We start from the raw sequence: 23242 nt of genomic DNA, 5'->3' as shown, positions 1-23242 counted from the left end.
AATAGAAAGGAACTTCCTCAATCTGGGTAAAGGGCATCTTTGAAAAACCCACAACTATCATTATACTTAATGGTAAAAGACTGAATACTTTTCCCCTAAGATCAGGAGCAAGACAAGGATGTCAGCTTTTGCCACTTCTATTCAACGTTGTACTAGAATTTCTAGACTAAATGATTTCAACAAGGTTGTAGGATAGAAGGTCAATATACAAAAATCAATTGTATTTCTATACACTTGCAAAGAACAATCCAAAAATGAAATTAAGGCAATTCTATTTATAATAGGGTAAAAAAGAATAAAATACTTAGTAAATTAAAAAAAAAAATAAAGTGTAAGTATAAAACTTATACTCTGGAAACTATAACACATTATTGAAAGAAATTAAAGAAGACCTTAGGGGCTGGCCCCATGACTTAGCGGTTAACTGCACACACTCCGCTACTGGCGGCCCAGGGTTCGGATCCCGGACACACACTGACACACCACTTGTCCGGCCATGCTGAGATGGCATCCCACATACAGCAACTAGAAAGATGTGCAACTATGACATACAGGTATCTACTGGGGCTTTGGGGAAAAAGAGGGGAAAAAAAGGAGGAGGATTGGCAATAGATGTTAGCTCAGGGCCGGTCTTGCTCAGCAAAAAGAGGAGGTTTGGCATGGATGTTAGCTCAGGGCTGATCTTCCTCACAAAAAAATAAAAAATAAAAGAAGACCTTATTTAAATAAATGGAAAGACATTCCATGTTCATAGACTGGAAGACTTAACATTATTAAGGTGGTATTACTCCCCAAATTGATGTACAGATTTAACACAATCGTTTTCAGAAGTCCAACTGGCTTTTTGGAATTGACAAGCTGATCCCAAAATTCATGTGGAAACTCAAGAGCCCCAAAATAGTCTTGGAAAAAAAGAGCAAAGTTGGAGGACTCACACTTTCCAATTTCAAACCTAACTACAAAGCAATAATAATCAAGATAGTGTGGCACTGGCATAAGGATAAGCATATAGCTCAAAAGAATGGAACTGAGAGTCCAGAAATAAACCCACGTGTCTATGGTCAGTTGTTTCAACAAGGGTGCCAAGACCATTCATTCAATGGATAGAGAAAGAATAGTCTTTTCAAAAAATGTTCCTGAGGCAATAGAATAGCCACATGCAAAAGAATAAAGTTGGATCCTTACTTCACACTGTATACAAAAATTAACTCAAAATACATCAAAGAACTAAATGTTAAGAGCCAAACTACAAAACTCTTAGAAGGAAATTTAGGATAAATCTTTGTGAGTTTGGATTTGGCCATGGATTGTTAGATATTACAGCAAAATCACAAGCAACCAAAGAAGAAGTAGATAAATTGAATTTCATCGAAATTTAAAACTTTTGTGCTTCAAAGGACAGCATCAAAAAAGTGAAAAGACAACCTATAGAATTGGAGAAAATATCTGCTAATCATATATCTGATAAAGGACTTGTGTCTAGAATACAAGTATTCTTAACAACTTGTACAACTCAATAATAGAAAGACTAATAAAGTAATTTTTAAATGGGCAAAGAATTTGAATAGACATTTCTCAAATAAGATGTACAAATGGCCAATAAGCAAATGAAAAGATACTCAACATTATTAGCCATTAGGGAAGTGCAAGTCAAATCCATGAGATACTATTTCACACTGCTAGGAAGTCAGAAGGCAGATAATAAGTATTGGCAACAATGTGGAGAAATCAGGACTTTCATACACTACTGGCAGATATGTAAAATGGTACAGACACTTTGGAAAACAGTCTGGCAGTTCCTTAAAAAGTTCAGCATTGACTTACCATTTGACCTCAAAATTCCAGTCCTGAGTATACACCCAAGAGAAATGAAAACACATGCCACACAAATACTTTTACATGAATGTTAATATCAGCATTATTCACAATAGCCAAAAGCTTGAAACCAACCAAATGTCCATTAACTGAAGTATGGATAAGCAGTGTGTGGTATATCCATACAATGAAATATTTTTTTTTTTAATAAAGATTTGTTATCTTTGGCATTTCCCAAGTTTTCCCAAGTTTCCCAACAATGAGAATGTCTTAGGTTTTTTTGTTTGTTTGTTTTGTTTTCTGGTTTTTTTTTTTTTTTTTTTTTCGCTGAGGAAGGTTGGCCCTGGGCTAACATCCATGCCCATTTTCCTCTACTTTATATGTGGGGCACCTACCACAGCATGGCTTGATAAGCGGTGCATAGGTCTACACCTGGGATCTATACCTGCAAACCCCAGGCCACCAAAGCAGAGCACACAAACTTCACCACTACACCACCAGGCCAGCCCCTGAAATATTATTCAATCATAAAAAGGACTGAAGTGCTGATAACATGCTACAGCATGGATGAACCTTGAAAACATGCGAAGTGAAAGAAACCAATCCCAGATATCACATATTCTGTGATTCTATTTATATGAAATGTCCAGAATGGGCAAATCTTTAGAGACAGAAAGTAGATTAGGGGTTACCCAGGGCTGGGGTGGATGGGAGAATTGGGGGATGATAGCTAAGGGGTGTGGGGTTTCTTTTAGAGGTGATAAAAATGTTCCGAAATTAATTGTGATTGTTGCACAACTTTGTGAATATACCAAGAACCATTGAATTGTTCACTTTAAATGCATGAATTGTATGGTGGTGGATTACATCTCAGTAAAACTGTTAACAAAAATAAACACATACATACACACGTACGTACATGTATACATACATACAAGTTGCAATGGAGAAGTGCATGCAGTACTGACAGTGTTTCTACTTCACCAGTACCTAGGACAGTAAGTGGAGTTTTGCACAGCCATTTGTTTTGGAAACTTTCAAACCTTCAGCAATGTGAAAGAATAGTTCATTGAACATCTTTGTACCTTTCACCTAGATTCACCAGTTTTTGTCATTTTTGCCAGTTTTGATTTTGCTTTTACTCTACAACACAAATGGTGAAGACATGACACTGCTCCTTTCTCCTGTGATAGGCACTTCCTAAGCAAGGATGCTGTCCTACACAGCCATGGTTCCATTATCACACTTCAGGAGGTATTTAGTCCCATACTTTTAAAATTAAAAAAAAAAATTATTAAGTCCATAGTTTAAATTAGAGTTCACTTTTGGTGTTGTACAGTTCTGTGGGTTTTGACAAGTGCATAATGTCATATATCCAGCATTATAGTATCATGCACAGTAATTTTACCTCCCTAAATATTCCTTGTACTCATCCCTCCCTTCCTTCTCCCTGAACACCTGACAACCACTGATCTTTTACTGTCTGTACAAGTTTTGCCTTTTCTAGACTGTCATGTAATTGGAATCATACTGTATGTAGCCTTTCCAAATGGGTGTCTTTCACTTAGCAATATCCATTTAAGGTTCTTCCATGCATATTCATGGTTTGCTAGCTCATTTCTTTTAAAATATTTCATTGTATGGATGTATACAGTTTGTTTGTACCACAGTTTGTTTATCCATTTCCCCATTGAGGAACATCTTGGTTGCTTCCGTTCTTTGGCAGTTATGTATAAATGATGTATAAAGCAGCTATAAACATTCATGATAGGTTTTTGTCTGAATGAATATATGTTTTCAACTCACGTGGACAAATACCTAGGAATGCAATTCCTGAATTGTATGGTAAGACCAGTTTTAGCTTTGTAAGAAACTGTCAGACTGTCTTCCAAAATGACTGCATTCTCACCAACAATGAATGATTTCCTTTGATCCACATCCTTGTCAGCATTTGGTAACGTTGGGTTTTTGGATTTTAGCCATTCTGATAAGTGTTTATTGCTATCTTGTTTTAATTTTTAATTCTCCAATGACATATAGTGTTAAACATCTTTTCATATGCTTATTAGCCATCTACATCTTCTTTGATGAGGTGCCTGTTCAGATCCTTTGTTCATTTTTTTAATTGGGTTGTTTGTTTCTTACTCTTGAGGTTAGTTTTGTTTTGTTTTTTGGGGTTTTGTTTTGTTTTCTTTTCTTTTTGTGAGGAAGATCAGCCCTGAGCTAACATCTGTCGCCAATCCTCTTTTTGCTAAGGAAGATTGGCCCTGGGCTAACATCCGTGCCCATCTTCCTCCGCTTTATATGGGACACCGCCACAGCGTGGCTTGACAAGTGGTGTGTTGGTGCGTGCCCAGGATCCAAACCAGTGAACCCCGGGCCACTGCAGCAGAGCGAGCACACTTAACTGCTACGCCACCAGGCCGGCTCTCTTACTCTTGAGTTTTAAGAATTATTTGTATATTTTGGATATAAGTCCTTACTCAGATAATGTGATTTGCCAATATTTTCTGCCAGTCTTTGGCTTGTCTTTTCATTCTCTTAACAATGTCTTTCTCAGAGAAGAAATTTTTAATGTTAATTAAGTCCATCTTAACCATTTTTTCTATCATGGATCATGCTTTTGGTGTTACATCAAAAACTCATTGCCATATCCAAACTCACCTAGACTTCCTACTATGTTTTCTTCTAAGTTCTCATTTTATAGTTTTGCATTTTACACTTAGATCTATGATCCATTTTGAGTTAATTTTTGTGAAAGATGTAAGGTCTGTGTCTAGATTCAGTTTTTGCATGTGAATGTCCAGTTATACCAGCACTATTTGTTGAAAAGACTGTCATTTCTATGCCTTTGCTTTTATCGAAGATCAGTTGACTATATTTGTATGGATGTATTTCTGGATCTTTTCCATATAAACTTTAGAATCAGTTTGTCAATATCTACAATATAACTTCCTTGGATTTTTATTGGGATTCCACTGAATCTCTAGATCAAGTTAGGAAAATCTGACATCTTAACAATATTGAGTCTTCCTATGCATGACCATAGAATATCTCGATTTATTTAAATCTTCTTTGATTTCTTTCATCAGTTTCATAGGTTTCCTCATATAGAATTTGTACATATTTTGTTACTAAGTTATTTCATTTTTTGGTGCCATTGTAAATGGCATTGTGTTTAGAATGTCGAATATCACTTGTTCATTGCTGGTATATAGAAAAACAATTCACTTTTCTATGGTAACTTTGTCTCCTGCAACCTTGCTATAATTGCTTATTAGTTCCAGGTTTTTTTGTTGTTGATTCTTTGGGATTTTCTACAAAGAAAGTGGGGTCGAGAGTGACATCAGCATCATGGCAGAGTGAGTGGTTCTCTTTGTCTCTCCCCTCTAAATTACAACCCAACAGACATCCTTTGACCAACAGAGGATTCCCTACACAGCACAACAGGATGCCTAAGAGATCAGACAGCTATACATCCAAAGGTAGGGGGACTGGACCCCCAGGAAGGAATGGAACTGGGAGAGCAGTCCCCTCCCCCTCCCCCAGTAGCAGCAGTCCAGGACACAAATCCTCAAGCAGCAGCCTGTGATTGAGTGAGTGGAGGTGAGGATGCCCTGGACCCACACACGCAAATGCCCCCAGGGCAGCGGCAGCACACCCCTGTACACATGAACTATCACAGAGCAGTGGCGGCAGTCCCACCATGCAACAGTTGGTGGAGGAGCAGCAGCGACAGCAGCCCGACTCACTCAACTGTGAGCAGATGGGGCAGGAGCACCCAGTCCCCAGTGGCGGCACCCCTGTCACCAGCTCCACCAGCAGCAGGGGCTACATACAAGTTCCTGGGACCCCACACCCCCACCAGCGACAGCGACACCCATGAATCCAGCACCCCTGGCAATGGTGCAGCCAGCACCCCTAGACACCTGGGGAGCAGCAGCACAGCTGGTGCACAGGACAACAGTATCCGAGCCCACAGAGAGCCAGTGGAGGAAGACCCAGGAGACCAGAACCAAAGTAACCAAAGCCATACCCAAATAAGAAAAGGTTATTACTACCACAAGTGCTCTAGCAGAGAATCAATTCATCAGCCACCATGAAGAACTAGAGTAACACAGCAGAACAGAAAGAAATGACTACTCTCCAGAAAACAAACCTGAAGTCACAGATTACAATGTAACTGACAGAGAATTCAAAATAGCTGTCATAAAGAAACTAAGTGAGATACAAGAAAACTCAGAAAGACACTTCATTGAGCTCAGGAATAAAATTAATGAACAGAAGGAACACTTCCCCAAAGAGATTGAAGTTCTTAAAAAAAAAAAAACCAAGCAAATTCTAGATAAGAAGGCCACAATTAATGAGATTTAAAAAATGATGTAGAAAGCATTAAAAATAGAGTAGACTTTATGGAGGAGAGAATTAATGAGCTCAAAGGTGGAAACATACAAATAGATAGAGGAGGAGAGAGAACTAAGATTTCTTAAAAATGAAGAAATTCTTTGAGAAATATCCAGCTCAATTAGGAAAAGTAACATAAGAATGATAGATATCCCAGAGAGAGAAGAGTAAAAGGAGTGCAGAGCTTGTTGAAAGAAACAATAACTGAGAACTGTCCAAGCCTGGGAAAGGAACTGGACGTGAAAGTACATGAAGCTAATAGAACTCCTAATTAGATGAGTGCAAAAAGACCTCCAGGGCATATAATATTAAAATTGTCAGAAGTCAATGACAAAGAAAAAATATTAAGGGCAGCAAGAGAGAAGAAAATAACCTACGAAGGAACCCCCGTCAGGTTTTCAGCAGATTTCTCAGCAAAAACCTTACAGGCTAGGAGAGAATGGAATTATATATTCAAAATACTGAAAGGCAAAAACTACCAGCCAAGAATACTCTATCCAGTGAAATTATCCTTCAGATATGATGGAAAACTAACAACTTTCCCAGACAAACAAAAGTTGAGGGAGTTCATTGCCATTAGACTTGCCTTACAGGGTATGTTGAAGAGAGCTCTCCTACCTGAAACAAAAAGGCAAAGGTTTATAAAGCTTTCAGCAAAGAGATAAATAGACAGACAAAAACCAGAAAATTGCAGTTTTCTATCAGAACAGGTGAGCAATTATAAAAGATAAAAGCAAAGAAAGCATGAAAAATAACTATAAACACTTCAATTTGGTTATAAATTCCAAACAAAAAAATAATTTGTGTAAACGAAAACATAGAAAGAGAAGAGGAAAGGGATGGAACCCGCATAGGCTAATGGAGATAAGAGGCTATCAGAAAAGGGACTGTCTCATCTGTGAGATCTTTTATATAAACCTCACGGTAACCACAAAACAAGAAATCAGAGCAGATCACAAATTATAAATAAAGAGAAAACTGGAAACCATCAAAGAAAACTATCAAACTGAAATGGCAGACAGAAATACAAAGAAAAAGAAACAATGGAAATATAAAACAACCAGAAAATAAGATAAAATGGCAATATTAAGCCCTCACATATCAATAATCACTCTAAATGTAAATGGATTGAATTCATCAATCAAAAGACACAGAGTGGCTGGACGGATTAAAAAACAAGACCCAGCAATATGCTGTCTCCAGGAAACACATCTCAGCTCTAAAGACAAACATACACTCAGAGTGAAGGGATGGAAAACGACACTCTGACCAAATGGCAACCAAAGGAAAGTGGGTGTAGCCATACTTATATCAGACAAAGCAGGCTTAAAGATAAAAAAGATAACAAGAGACAAAGACGGGCATTGTATAATGATGAAAGGGACATCGCACCAAGAAGGCATAATGCTTATGAATATATCTGCACCTAACACAGGAGCACTAAAGTATGTAAAGCAAATATAACAGAACCAAATGGAGAAATTGACAGCAACACAATAATAGTAGGGGACCTTAACACCCTACTTACATCATTGGATAGATCACCCAGACAGAAAGTCAACAAGGAAACAGGGACCTTAAATGAAACACTAGACCAGAGGGAGTTAATAGATATACATAGAACATTCTATCCAAAAACAGCAGAATACACATTCTTCTCAAGTGCACATGGAACATACTAAAAGGTAGACTATATGTTGGGAAAGAAAGCAAGCCTCAATAAATTTTAAAAGATTGAAATCATATCAAGCATCTTTTCCAACCACAATGATGTGAAACTGAAAATCAACTACAAGAAAAAAGCTGAGAAAATCACAAATATGTGGAGACTAAACAACATGCTACTGAACAAATATTGGATCAATGAGGAAATAAAAAGAAAAATAAAAAAATACCTAGAGACAAATGAAAATGAAAACAACATACAAAAACCTGTGAGATGCTACAAAAGTAGTACTAAGGGGGAAATTGATAGCAATACAGGCCTACCTCAACAAGCAAGAAAAATCTCAAACAAACTTACCCTATACCTAAAAGAACTAGAAAAAGAAGAACAAACCCCAAAGTCAGTAGAAGGAAGGAAATAATAAAAATCAGAGAAGAAATGAATGAAATAGAGACTAAGAAAACAATAGAAAGGATCAAAACTAAGAGCTGGTTCTTTGAGAAGATAAAATTGACAAACCCTTAGCCAGACTCACTAAGAAAAAAAGAGAGATGGCTCAAATTAATAAAATCAGAAATGAAAGAGGAAAAATTACAATGGATAGTAAAGAAATACAAAGGATTACAATTGAATACTATGAAAAGCTATATGCCAACAAACTTGATAGCCTAGAAAAAATGGATAAATTCATAGAATGATACAACCTCCCAAAACTGAATCCAGAAGAAATAGAGAATCTGAATAGAACAGTCACAAAGAGATTGAAACAGTAATCAAAAACCTCCCCCAAAAACAAAAGTCCAGGACCAGATATCTTCTGTGGTGAATTCTATCAAACACTCCAAGAAGCTTTAATTCCTCTCCTTCTCAAATTATTCCAAAAAACTGAAGACAAGGAGTTGCTTCCTGACTCATTTTACAAGGCCAGCATAACCCTAATACAAAAAACAGACAAGGACACCACAAAAAAGGAAAATTATAGGCCAGTATCACTGACAAACATAGATGCAAAAATCCTCAACAAAATATTGGCAAATCAAATACAGCAGTGCATTAAAAGGATCATACTCCATGATCAAGTGGGATTTATACCAGGGACACAGGGATCGTTCAGCATCCGCAAATCAATGAGTGTAATACACCACATTAGCAAAATGAGGAATAAAAGTCACATGATCATCTCAATAGATACAGAGAAAGCATGTGACAATATCCAACATTCATATGTGATAAAAATTCTCAATAAAATGGGTATAGATATAGAAGGAAAGTACCTCAACTTTCCTTCTATACCCATTTTATTGAGAATTTTTATTGAGAATATTTTCAACATAATAAAGGCCATATATGACAAATCCACAGTGAACGTCCTAATTAACAGGGAAAGACTGAAAGTCATCCCTCTGAGAACAGGAACAGACAAGGGTACCCAGTCTCGCAACTCTTATTCAACATAGTACTGGAAGTTTTAGCCAGAGCAATTAGGCAAGAAAAAGAAATAAAATGTATCCAGATTGGAAAGGAAGAAGTGAAACTCTCACTCTTTGTGGATGACATGATTCTCTATGTAGAAAAACCCTAAGGAATCCACCAGAAAACTATTAGAAATAATCAGCAACTACAGCAAAGTTTCAGGATACAAAATCAACTTAGAAAAATCAGTTGCATTTCTATACTCTAATAACGAACTAGCCGAAAGAGAAGTCAAGAATACAACCCCATTTACAATTGCAACAAAAAGAATAAAATACCAAGGAATGAATTTAGCCAAGGAGGTGCAAGTCCTGCACACTGAAAACTATAAAACATTGTTGAAAGAAATCAAAGGAGACACAAAGAAGTGGAAAGATATTCTGTGCTCATGGATTGAAAGAATTAACATAGTTGAAATGTCCATATTACCTAAAGCAATCTACAGATTCAATGCAATCTCAATCAGAATCCCAATGACATTCTTCATGGAAATAGAACAAAGGACCCTAAAATTTATATGGAACAACAAATAGCCAAAGTGATCCTGAGAAGAAAGAACACAACTGGAGGTGTCACAATCCCTGACTGCAAAATACACTTCACAACTTACTACAAATCAATAGTAATCAAAACAGCATGGGACTGGCAGAAAAACAGACACACAGATCAATGGAACAGAATTGAGAGCCCGTAAATAAAACCACTTGTCTATGGACAGCTAGTCTCGGACAAAGGAGCCAAGAACATACAATGGAGAAAGGAATGTCTCTTCAATAAATGGTGCTGGGAAAACTGGACAGCCACATGCAAAATGATGAAAGTAGACCATTAATTTACACTATACACAAAAATTAACTTAAAATGGATTAAAGACTTGCATGTCAGACCTGAAACTGTAAAACTTGTAGAAGAAAATAGAGGCAGTACACTCTTTGATATTGGTCTCAATGGTATCTTTTTGAATACCATGTCTCAGGCAAGTGAAATGGAAGAAACAATACAGAAATGGGACTAGATCCAACTAAAAAGCTTCTGCATGGCAAAGGAAACCATGAATGAAATGAAAATACACCCCACCAACTCAGAGAAAATATTTGCAAATCATATATCTGACAAGGGGCTTAGTCTCCAAAATATATAAAGAAATCATACATCTCAACAACAAAAAAATGAACACCCCGATCAAAAAATGTGCAGAGGATATGAACAGACATTTTTCCAAAGAAGATATACAGATGGCCAACAGGTACGTGAAAAGACAGTCAGCATCACTAATTAGTAGGGAAGTGCAAATCAAAACTACAATGAGATATCACCTCAGACCCGTCAGAATGGCTATGATTCACAAGCTGAGAAATAACAAATTTTGGAGAGAATGTGGAAAAAAGGGAACCCTTATACACTGCTGGTGGGAATGCAAACTGGTGCAGCCACTATAAAACAGTATGGAGCTTTCTGAAAAAATTAAAAATAGAAATACCATACAACCCAGCTATCCTACTACTGAGTATTTTTCCAAAGAATATGAAATCAACAATTCAAAGAGATTTATGCACCCCTGTGTTCATTGCAGCATTATTCACAGTAGCCAAGAAGTGGAAGCAACCAGAGTAGAGTGCCCGTCAACAATGAATGAATAAAGAAGATGTGGTGTATATATACAATGGAATACTACTCTTATCTTGTTGCTGTTCTCAGTGGAATGGCTTTCAGTTTTTCCACATTAAGTATGATGTTGGCTATGGGTTTATCATATATGGCCTTTATTGTGTTGAGGTACTTTCCTTCTGGACCCATTTTATTGAGAGTTTTTATCATAAATGGATGTTGGATCTTGTCACATGCTTTCTCTGCATCTATTGAGATGGTCATGTGGTTTTTGTTCTTGATTTTGTTAATGTGGTGTATCACATTGATTGGTTTGTGGATGTTGAACCATCGCTGTGTCCCTGGTATAAATCCCACTTGATCATGGTCTATGATCTTTTTAATGTATTGCTTTATTCGGTTTGCCAATATTTTGTTGAGGATTTTTGCATCTATGTTCATCAGCGATATTAGCCTGTAATTTTCCTTCTTTGTGTTGTCCTTGTCTGGCTTTGGTATTAGGGTGATGTTGGCCTCGTAGAATGTGTTTAAGAATTGTTCCATCTTCCTCAATTTTTTTGGAACAGTTTGAGAAAGATAGGTATTAAATCTTCTTCAAATGTTTGGTAGAATTTTCCAGAGAAGCCATCTTGTCCTGGACTTCTGTTTTTTGGGAGGTTTTGGATTACTGTTTCAATCTCTTTACTTGTGATTGGTCTATTCAGATTCCCTATTTCTTCTTGATTCTGTTTCTGGAGGTTTTGTGAATCTAAGAATTTATCTATTTCTTCTAGATTGTCCAATTTATTGGTATATAGTTTTTCATAGTATTCTCTTATAATCCTTTGTATTTTTGTGGTATCTGTTTAATTTCTCCTCTTTCGTTTCTAATTTTATTTATTCGAGCCTTCTGTTTTTTTCTTAGTGAGTCTGGCTAAGGGTTTGTCAGTTGTGTTTATCTTCTCAAAGAACCAGCTCTTTGTTTCATTGACCCTTTCTACTTTTTTGTTTGTTTGTTTCAATTTCATTTCTGCTCTAATTTTTATTATTTCTCTCCTTCTGCTGACTTTGGACTTTGTTCTTCTTTTTCTAATTCTGTTAGGTATAGTTTAAGATTGCTTAATTGAGATTTTTCTTGCTTCTTTAGGTGGGCCTGTATTACTATGAATTTCCCTCTTAGGACCACTTTTGCTGCATCTCCTATGAGTTGGTGTGGTCTATTTTCATTTTCATCTGTCTCCTGATATTTTTTGATTTCTCCTTTAATTTCCTCAATGATCTTTGGGTTGTTCAGTAGCATGTTGTTTAGTTTCCATATGTTTGTCACTTTCCTAGCTGTTTTCTTTTACTTGATTTCTAGTTTCATAGCATTATGGTCAGAAAAGATGCTTGATAAGATTTCAGTCGTCTTAAATTTATTGAGGCTTGCCTTGTTTCCCAACATATGGTCTATCTTTGAGAATACTCCATGTGCACTTGAGAAGAATGTGTATTTTGCTATTTGGGGATCGAGTGTTATATATATATGTATATATACACACACACATATGTCTGTTTAGTTCATCTGGTCTATTTTTTCTTTTTTTTTTTCTTTTTTTTTTTCTTGAGGAAGATTGGCCCTGCACTAACATCTGTTGCCAATCTTCCTCTTTTTCTTTTTTTCTCCCCAAAGCCCCAGTACATAGTTGTGTATCATAGTTGTAGAGTTGTGGCTCTTCTATATGGGATGCTGCCTCAGCATGGCTCGATGAGCAGTGAGTAGGTGCATGCCCAGGATCCAAACCGGCGAACTGGTGAACCCCAGGCCACCGAAGCAGAGGCGCGAACTTAACCACTATGCTACTGGGCTGGCCCCTAGTTTTTCATTTATTTTTTTGTTTTTGTGAGGAAGATCAGCCCTGGGTTAACATCCAATGCAAATCCTCCTCTTTTTGCTGACGAAGATTAGCCCTGGGCTAACATCCGTGCCCATCTTCCTCTACTTTATATGGGACACTGCCACAGCATGGCTTGACAAATGGTGCGTCAGTGCACGCCCAGGATCCGAACCTTCGGACCGCCGAAGTGGAGCACACACACTTAACCACTGTGCCACTGGGCCGGCCCCCTTAGTTTTTCATTTAAATCCACCATTTCCTTGTTGACTTTCTGTCTGGCTGATCTATCCATTGATGTAAGTGGAGTGTTAAGGTCCTCTACTATAAGCGTATTGTTGTTACTATCTCCTTTTAGGTTTGTTAATAGTTGCTTTATGTACTTTGGTGCTCTTGTGTTGGGTGCATATATATTTAAAAGTGATACGTCTTCTTGGTGGAATGTCCCTTTTATCCTTATATACTGCCCCTCTTTGTCACTCATTAACTGTTTTATCTTGAAGTCTACTTTGTCTGATATAAGTATTGCAATACCTGCTTTCGTTTGCCATTAGCTTGGAGTATCGTGTTCTATCCCTTTACTCTGAGCCTGTATTTGTCTTTAGAGCTGAAATGTGTTTCCTGGAGGCAGCATATTGTTACATCTTGTTTTTTAATTCATCCTGCCACTCTATGTCTATTGATTAGAGAATTCAATCCATTTACATGTAGAGTGATTATTGATAGATGAGTGCTTAATGCTGCCATTTTATCACTCATTTGCCAGTTCTTCTTCATCTCCTTTGATTCTCGTCCCATGTATTTCGGACTACCAATTCAGTTTGGTAGTTCTCTATGATGGTTTTCTTAGTATTCTTTTTATTTATCATTTCTGTGTCTGTTCTGATTATTTGTTTGGTGGTTACCATGAGGTTTGTATAAAAAATCTTGTAGATAATCAATTTTCTGATAGCCTCTTATTTCCTTAGATTAAGCCAATTGCATCCCTTTCCTCTTTCCCTCCTAAGTTATTATTGTCACAACTTATTCCATCTTGTGTTGTCATTCTGTGGTTAAAATGACAAGGTTGTATTTATTTTTGATGTTTTCCTTCCCTTTATCTTTAATGTTATAATTAAGTTTTTGCTAACCTGTTCTAATAGAGAGCTACAATTTTCTGATTCTGTCTACCTGTTTATTTCCTTGCTCAAGGCTGTGTAATCACCCCCCTTTTTTTAAGGTATGAGGGCCTTCTTGAGCATTTCTTGTAGGGGGTGTGTTGTGGCAATGAACTCCCTCAGCTTTTGTTTATCTGGGAAAGTTTTTATTTCTCCCTAATATCTGAAGCATATTTTCGCTGGATACAGTATTCTTGGCTGAAAGTTTTTGTCTTTCAGTATTTTGAATATATCATTCCACTATCTCCTAACCTGTAAGTTTTCTGCTGAGAAATCCACCAAAAGCCTGATAGGGGTTCCCTTGTACGTTTTGTTCTTCTGCCTTGCTGTCCTTAATATTTTTTCTTTGTTATTGACTTTGCCACCTTTACTACTATGCCTTGGAGAAGGTGTTTTTACATTGATATAATTTGGAGTTCTATTACCTTCTTTCACTTGTATTCCCAGCTCCTTCCCCTGGTTTGGGAAGTCCTTAGCTATTATTTCTTTGAACAAGTTTTCTGCTCCTTCTCTTCCCCCACTGGAATACTTATAATCCATATGTTGCATTTCCTAATTTAGTCAGATATTTCTCAGAGAATTTCTTCATTTCTTTTTAGTCTTAGTTCTCTCTCCTACCTCCATCTAAAGCATTTCTATATTTCTGTCCTCTAGACTGCTGATTCTCTCCTCTGTAATATCAGCTCTGTTATTCAGGGAATCCAGATTTTTCTTTGTCTCATCCATTGTGTTTTTCATCTCCAACATTTCTGATTGGTTTTTCTTTATAGTTTCAATCTCTTTTGTGAAGAATCCCTCTGTTCATTAATTTTGTTCCTGATTACATTGAACTGTCTATCTTTATTTGCTATTTTGAGTTCTCTGTCATTTTGATTATAAACTTATGTGCCTTCAGGATTGATTTCTGGGTGCTTGTCATTTGCCTTCTAGTCTGCAGTATTTATATATTTTTTCCTACTGTTTGATGGCGTGGATTTGTGCCTCAGCATAGTGATAGTATCTGGTCGCAACTTCCACCTGCTGCCACTGAGTGGGGGGTCAAGAGCTGTGTATTCTGAGCCCTCCGTGATCCCCGGCTCACTCACAGCTGCTGCTTTTCTGCCGTATATGTGGGTGCTTTGGCCAGCTGGCTGAGCCAGAGCACTGGGTGGTGGAGGGGCACTTTCTTTCATTCACGATCCCAGAGGCGTTCTCATTCTTCCTTTGCTCCCTGCTCTCCTGGGATGCTGGCTTGATGAAGACACCCCTGCAACAGCTTAGCCACCACTGTGTGGGGCTTTCCCACAGGCTGTGAGGGAAGTTGTAGAGTGAAGGTGTTCCTGCAGAAGGTCACCCCTCCCCCCCTCCTCCCAGAGCTGTGCACAGCCCTGCACCCTGGGTCGCTGCCGTTTGGGAGGGACAGGAGATCACCTTACCTCCTTCCACTTCCTCTGGGAGGTCCAGCACCTCCACCTCCAGACATATGGCTGCATGGGTCTCTCAGGCATCTTTTGTGTTCTGTGAATATCCTCTGTTGGTATATGAATGTCCTTTTCATTGTATCTTAGTGGGGAGAGTCTAAGTAAGCGCTCACTCCACCAAGATACTGACATCACTCCAAGCCTTCTGTTTTTCTCTTAGTGAGTCTACCTAAGGGTTTTTCAGTTTTGTTTATCTTCTCAAAGAACCAGCTTTTTGTTTCATTGATCCTTTCTACTGGTTTGTTTTTTTTTTTTTTGGCTTTAATTTCATTTATTTCTGCTCTAATTTTTATTTTTTCCCTCCTTCTGCTAACTTTGGGCTTTGTTTGTTGTTTTTCTAATTCTGTTAGGTGTAGTTTAAGATTGCTTATTTGAGATTGTTCTTGTTTGTTAAGGTGGGCCTGTATTGCTATGAATTTCCCTCTCTGGACCGCTTTTGCTGCATCCCATATGAGTTGGTATGGTGTTTTTTCATTTTCATTTGTCTCTAGATATTTTTTAATTTCTTCAATGATCCATTGGCTATTCAGTAGCATGTTGTTTAGTCTCCACATCTTTGTCACTTTCCCCACTTTTTTCTCATAGTTGATTTCTAGTTTCATAGCATTGTGGTCAGAAAAGATGCTTGATATGATTTCAGTCTTCTTAAATTTGTTGAAGCTTGCCTTGTTTCCCAACATATGGTCTGTCCTTGAGAATATGCCATGTGCACTTGAGAAGAATGTGTATTCTGCTGTTTTTGGACGGAATGTTATATATATATATATATATCTATTAAGTCCATCTGGTCATCTGGTCTGGTGTTTCAATTAAGGCTACTGTTTCCTGTTGACTCCCTGTCTGGATGATCTATCCATTGATTTAAATGAGATGTTGAGGTCTCCTACTATTATTGTGTTGCTCTCAATTTCTCCCTTTAGGTCTGTTAGCAGTTGTTTTATATACTTTTGTGCTCCTGTGTTAGGTGCATATATATTCATAAATGTTATTTCCTCTTGGTGGAATGTCCCTTGTATCATTATATACTGCCCTTCTTTGTCTCTCATTGTCTGTTTTATCTTGAAGTCTGCTTTGTCGATGTAAGATATGGCGACACCCACTTTCTTTTGCTTGCCATTTGCTTAGAGTGTCATCTTCCATCCTTTCATTCTGATCCTATGTTTATCTTTATAGTTGATGATGTGTTTTCCTGGAGGCAGCATATTTTGGAATCTTGTTTTTTAATCCATCTCACCACTCTGTATCTTTTGATTGGAGAATTCAATCTATTTACATTTAGAGTGATTATTGATATATGAGAGCTTAACGCTGCCATTTTATCACTTGTTTTCTGGTTTTTCTTTATTTCCCTTGTATTTCTGACTGCCATTTCATTTTGGTGGTTTCCTGTGATGGTTTTCTCAGTTTTCTCCTTATTTATGTTTTGTGCCTCTCTTCTAATTCTTTGTTTAGTGGTTACCACAGGTTTGTATAAAAGATCTCATAGATGAGATAGTCCATTTTCTGGTATCCCCTTAGATCTACATTAGCCTAAGGAGATTCCATCCCTCTCCTCTTCTCCTTCTGATTTATTATTGTGACAAATTCTTTTTTGTGTGTGTTGTGAATTTCTGAGTAAATTGAAGTGTTTATAGTTATTTTTGATGCTTTGCTTCCCTTCATCTTTTATAATTAATTGTTTGCTCACCTGTTCGGATAGAGAGCTCCAATTTTTTTTATTTTGTCTCTTTATCTCCATGCTGAACGCTTTGTAAACCTTTACCTTTTTGTTTCAGGGAGGATGGCTTCCTTCATCATTTCTTGTAAGGAAGGTCTAGTGGCAATGAACTCCCTCAGCTTTTGTTTATCTGGGAAAGCTTTTATTTTTCTATTGTATCTGAAGGATAGTTTTGCTGGATAGAGTATTCTTGCCTAGAAGTTTTTATCTTTAGTATTTCAAGTATATCATTCCATTCTCGCCTAGCCTGTAAGGTTTCTCCTGAGAAATCTGCTGAAAGCCTGATAGGAGTTCCTTTGTATGTTATTTTCTTTTGCCTTGCTGCTCTTAATATTTTTTCTTTGTCGTTTTTTGCCAGTTTCAATATTATATGCCTTGAAGAAGGTCTTTTTGCATTGATGTAATTAGGAGTTCTATTAGCTTCATGTACTTGTAAGTCCAGCTGCTTCCCCAGGTTTGGGAAGTTCTCAGCTATTATTTCTTTGAACAAGCTCTCTGCTCCTTTCTCCCTCTCTTCTCTCTCTGGACTACCTATCTTTATGTTGCTTTTCCTAATTGATTCAGATATTTCTCAAAGAATTTCTTCAATTTTTTTAAAAACTTAGTTCCCTCTCCCCTCTACTATATTTCTTTCCTCTAAGTCATTAATTCTGTCCTCCATAACATCAGCTCTATTTTTTTATGGTTCCTGATTATTTTTTGTCTCATTGTGTTCTTCATATCCAGAATTTGGTTATTTTTCTTTAGAGTTTCAATCTCTTTAGTGAAGTATTCCTTCTGCGCATTAATTTTATTCCTGAGCTCATTGCACTGTTTTTCTGAGTTTTCTTGTAACTCACTGAGTTTCCTTATGACAACTATTTTGAATTCTCTGTCATTTAGATTGTAAATTTCTGTGAGTTCAGGATTGTTTTCTGGAGACTTGTCATTGTCCTTCTGCTCTGAAGTGTTATTGTAGTTCTTCATGGTGTTTGATGAGTTGATCCTTTGCCAGTGCATCTCTGGTAGTATGAGGTCTTAGATTCCACCTGCCACCCCTGGTGGGGAGCAATAGCTGTGTTTTCTGATCCTTCCCCATATGCTGGATGATGTCTTGGTAGGGCTAGTCTGCATTTGCCTGGGCTGGCCTCAGCCACTCTGCAGGTTGCACTCACATGGGCAGGGCCTCTGTACTGGGCGGGCAGGTCAGGCACCATAGGCAGGGCCTCTGTGCTCAGCAGGGGACCAGCTGAGCTGCTGTATGCTAGTTCAGAGGACTGCCTGTGCGGGGCCTAAAGCACTACTCGGTGGGTCCCTTGGGGTGCTGTGCTCCACAGGCAGGGCACCTTCTTCCTTGTCCTTTGCTAGAGGTGAGGGGCCCCCGTGTGGGTGCTGAGCTGCTACTCTGTGGGTTCCATGGGCTGCTGTGCTCCGCAGGCAGGGGTGTCTTCTGAGCAGGTGGGTGCCTTCTCACCTGCGCTAGGCTCTGCAGGATACTGCCTTCACAGGGGCTGAGCCATCACCACTTGGTGTAGAGCATTCCCACTAGTGGGGTCACCATGGCTTGGTGGGTTCTCCTGTGGGCCAGACTGCAACTTTGAAAGCATTTGTGCAGGCGGGACTGTCCCTGCCTCCTTACAGTTGCACTGGCTGCTGTGTTAGGATCTTTGACCTGGCTCGCTGCTGCTGAGTAGGGGGAGGATAGTGCTCACCTAGTTCCACTGCCTCCCAGGGATCCAGTCCACCTATCTTCATAAATCTAGCTGTGTGGATCTCTCAGATGTCCTGGTGTGCTCTGCAGGGAGTCTTCTGCTGGTTAATGAATGTCCATTTAGTTGTATCTTAAGGGGAGAGACTGAGGGACCAACTCACTCCTCCATGATGCAGATGTCACTCCTTCAAAAATCCTGTGTCTTTATATTCAAACTGAGTTTCTTGTAGACAATCTATAGTTGGGCTTTCTTTTTCATCTTTTTTGTCAGTCTCTTTCTTTTAATTGGTAGATTTAGAAGATTCACATTTAAAGTGATTATTGATATAGTTGGATTAATCTCTACCATGTTTTTCTGTTTCTAGTCATTGCACTTGTTCTTTGTTTCTTTTTTTAATCTCCCTCCTTTTTCTGTTTTCTCTGGTTTTAATTGAATGTTTTTATATGATTCCATTTTCTTTCCTTTCTTACATTATCTCTTAGCATTACCGAAGAGTATCTCTTAGCATTACCGAAGAGTATCTTAGCTACTTAGATAATGTATCTCTTACATTATCTCTCTTAGCATATCACTTATACTGCCTTTTAAATTTATTTTTGTGGTTGCCTGCAGTTTGCAATAAACATTTATAACTAATCTAAATATCCTTTCAAATAACATTTACCATTTAAAGGTAGCACAGGTACCTTAAAATCAAGTATTCCCGATTCTTCCTTTCCATGCCTTACAACATCACTACTGTTTATTTCACTTATTATAAGCTATAGTCATTCAATACATTGTTGCTGTTACTAGTTTGAACAAAAAGTTATCTTTTTTAATTAAGAATTTTGATTAAGAATAAGAAAAATTAAAAGTTTTATCTTCATTTATTCCTTCTCTGATACTCTTCCTTTCTTTATGGAGATGTGAGTTTATGAACTATATCATTTTCCTTCTCTCTGAGGAATTTCTTTTAACATTTCTTGCAGGGTGGGTCTGCTGGCGACACATTCCCTCTGGAGTTTGTTTGTTTTTGTCTGAGAAAGTCTTTCTCTTTCACTCTTGAGGTGTCATTTCAGTGGATAGAGAAATCTGGGTTGTTCAGTTTGGGGTTTTTTAAAACACTTTAAATATTTCACTTCACTGGCTTCTTGCTTGAATGGTTTCTGAAGAGAAGTCTGATATAATTTTTATTCTTGTCCCTTATGGGGAAGGTGTTTTTTTGCCTCTGGCTTCTTTCAAGATTTTCTCTTTGTCTTTTGTTTTCTGCAGTTGGAGTATGTGATGTGTAGGTATAGAGTTTGTGGTATTTATCCTCCTTGGTGTTCTCTGAGCAACTCAGATCTGTGATTTGGTATTTTTCATTAATTTTTGAAAAGTTCTCAGCTATTATCATTATTAAATTCTCTCTGCTTATGTTACCCATCTGTTCTTGTATGTTGTCCAACTTTTCCCATTAGACCCCTTAGACTATTAATCATAGTTATTTGAAATCCTGGCCTAATAATTCCAAAATATCTGCTGTATCTGACTCTGGTTCTGATGCTTGCTTTGTCCCTCAAGACTGTGTTTCATTTTGTTTTCTTGTTTGATTTTGCTTTGCCTTCTATCATGCCTTGTAATTTTTTTTTGAAAACTGAACATAATGTACTGAGTATTAGGAACTGAGGTAAAAAGAACTTTAGTATGAGATTTTGTATATCTGGGTAGTAGTTAGGCTGTGTTTACTGTTTCCTGTAGCTGTAGGTGTCACAGGTTTCAATTTCCTCCGGTACCCTTGTTTTTGTCTCTTTGTTGTCTTTGAGTTTCCCTAGAAACTCCTTGTTAAATACAGTCTGTCTTGCAGCTCTCTTAGTTGTAATCTACTGTGATTATACTGGAGCCCTGTTGATTGAGTGGTGAGGTATTGGGGAGAAGTGGATGTGTATGTAAGGCTAGGCCGGTGTTAGTTAATTGCCCCTCCCCCAGTAAAGTAGTTTCTAGTAAAGTAGTTTCTCTTGAGGACAGGCTTTTGTTAAGGAGAACAGAACTTCCGGTTGTTTCAAAATAGTTCATTTTCCCCTCCTCCAGCCCAAAGCACACAGGGGAAGTACTCTTCGCCCATGAGAATCTGGTGGAGCTCCTGGAGGTGATACTAACAAAAGTGTGGGTACTCTTCCACCACTGGGGCCCAGGAGTTTTAACTCACAGGCCAGCCCACACTCAGCCTCCAGCATTGGATCAGTCATCTTACCTTTAAGTCTTCCTACTGGTTAGGGCTCCAGGGACTTCTGCTCCAGCTGAGCTGTTTTGTCCTCGCCTGTCTCTCCCGTTCTCAGACTTCACTTCTCTGAGGGATCTAAGAAGTGTTGTGGATTTCAGGTTTTCAGCTTTCCTCTTATCTTGAGGATGAGAACGATGACTTCCATACTCTTGCATGTTAGAACAGAAACTATGAGTCCACTCCTACTTTTTTTATTTATCAACTTTTGGGGATGTATGTGCATTTTATTGATTATTATAAAATTAATAGTCATATGGAAAAAGCCATGGGTGTCTGTGTTTGTGCAGGTTGAAAGAGCAGAACCTTGTAAAAGAGCTGAGGCCCCGGGACCTCCTGGAGAGCAGCAGTGACAGTGATGAGAAAGTCCCTGTGGCCAAGCCCTCCTCACTCTCCAAGCGAAAACTGGAGCTCGAGGTGGAAACAGTGGAGAAGAAGAAGAAAGGCCGGCCTCGGAAGGATTCCCGGCTCATGCCTGTGTCTCTCTCTGTCCAGGTGAGGCCAGCAGACCCGTGCTGCCCCTCCCCTAGCCCACCTCCTGAGCTCAGTGCTGGAGCCTGCATGTGCCCAAGTGAGAGAAGGGAGGCCCTGCATGCTATGGAGGGCCTCATCAGTGTGGGAACAGCTGGCTTAGACATGCACTTCCCCCTCTGACCTGCCCTCAACCCGCTCAGATTCCTTGAGCAACTGCCTGGCATCAGCTACCTCCTCTGTCAGGTGGGGAGTCACTGTAGCATTCTCTCTAGGAAACTGCTTCACCTCTAGGTGACTCAACTTCACCTGACACTGCCCTACAGTGTTGGGGCGAGGCTCAGGGACATTTCTGCTCTTGCAGTCCCCAGCTGCCCTGACTGCAGAGAAGGAGGCCATGTGTTTGTCTGTACCAACACCTGCACTGAAGCTGCCCATGCCGGGCCCCCAGAGAGCATTCACCCTCCAGGTGAGCAGGCCTCCTACCTCTCCCTCCCTACTGTATACCCTAAATTGTCATAGACTTAGAGCTGTTTTCCAGTGAGTCTTCATCACCTTTTGGGGGAAGTTGTAATTGATCAGGGCAACCACCCAGTTTTATTTGCAAGACTGCTAACCTCTTCTCCAGGGGCCCCCTCACTCCCCGCTACCCCCTACCTCAGATTCCCTGCTGCCATCTTCTGGATGCCCAGCTCCTTCTCCTGGAAGCCTCCTTGAGCTCCACACAGCCCTGGGCAGCCTTGTGCTCAGTGCTCACTGGACTGTGGGCTAGTTGTCGGCCTCTCAGCCAGCCCACTGGCCCTATCCAGGGCCAGGCATGGAGTTGTTACCCAGGCTCTGTTTGAGCTCGTGGAGTGAAAATTTGTAACCATGTGCTTGTTCAAATCACAGTTCTAGAGCGAATAATCCTTTATACCCAGAGGCTCTCTAGTCATGTAGTCCAGGCCTTTGCATACGCTGTCACCTCACACTCTTTGTACCTCAGCTCAGGCGCACATCCTCAGGAAACCTTCTCGGACCCCACATGCAGGTCACTTCCCACTGGCTACACACTGCCCCGGCCCAGGCTGGTCCTCGTGTGGTGCCAGAGAGGGTCCTCACGTGGCCCTTCCCGCCACAGGTCCTTCTGAGCCTAAGGGTAGGGACCCACATGGTTTGTTCTTGTTGCTGATGTGAGCAGAGGCAGAGCACACAAACCCTCCTCTCAAACTCCTCCAGCACCCCCTGGGGCTTTACCGCTGAGTGCTGCTTGAGGCTGTTCTTGGTTTCTGGAGACCTATGAAGGGGACCTGGCTCTCAGCCACAGCTGGCCCTCTGCCCCAGCTCACCCACTTGTGAGACCACACAGGTGCAAACTGTTCAGCCATTCTGCCTGGTTTTCCATATGGAATATCTAGTAATCAGCTCCCTGAAAGCTGAGGCTGCGTGCTCTTCTGGGGACACTCTCTGAGGTTAGTCTCAGACGAGCACACCGAGGCTCACTACTAGAGGAACTTAGGGGGTGGGACTTGGGGTTTTCTAGACTTTTCCTCCAGGCACTGGCACAGGCTCTATTATCGCCAAACACTGCGATCTTTGAAGAGCCTTCAACTAGGAGGCAGGAGACCCACATCTCACTCCCAGCTCTGTCCTCAGCTGGCTGTGGTCCTCATTTGCAGTGTGCTCTTGCGCAAGTCACTTGCCTT

General features: G+C 39.4%; 1 protein-coding gene across 4 annotated transcripts in view; it reads left to right on the top strand.

Moving 5' to 3' along the window:
• Positions 1-23242, top strand: part of LOC131398520 (protein HIRA) — a 108379-nt gene that overhangs the window by 61886 nt on the left and 23251 nt on the right. For all 4 annotated transcript variants that reach the window (XM_058532143.1, XM_058532140.1, XM_058532141.1 and 1 more), the window contains 2 exons: positions 21377-21581; positions 21922-22026. In XM_058532143.1, coding sequence (XP_058388126.1) covers positions 21377-21581; positions 21922-22026 — 310 coding nt within the window. The remainder of the gene's footprint in view (positions 1-21376; positions 21582-21921; positions 22027-23242) is intronic.

This window comes from Diceros bicornis, chromosome 35, assembly GCF_020826845.1.
Source record: "Diceros bicornis minor isolate mBicDic1 chromosome 35, mDicBic1.mat.cur, whole genome shotgun sequence".
Lineage (NCBI taxonomy): Eukaryota > Metazoa > Chordata > Mammalia > Perissodactyla > Rhinocerotidae > Diceros > Diceros bicornis.
The sequence above is the reverse complement of the archived record's forward strand: the minus strand, read 5'-3'. Positions and strand labels throughout refer to the sequence as shown.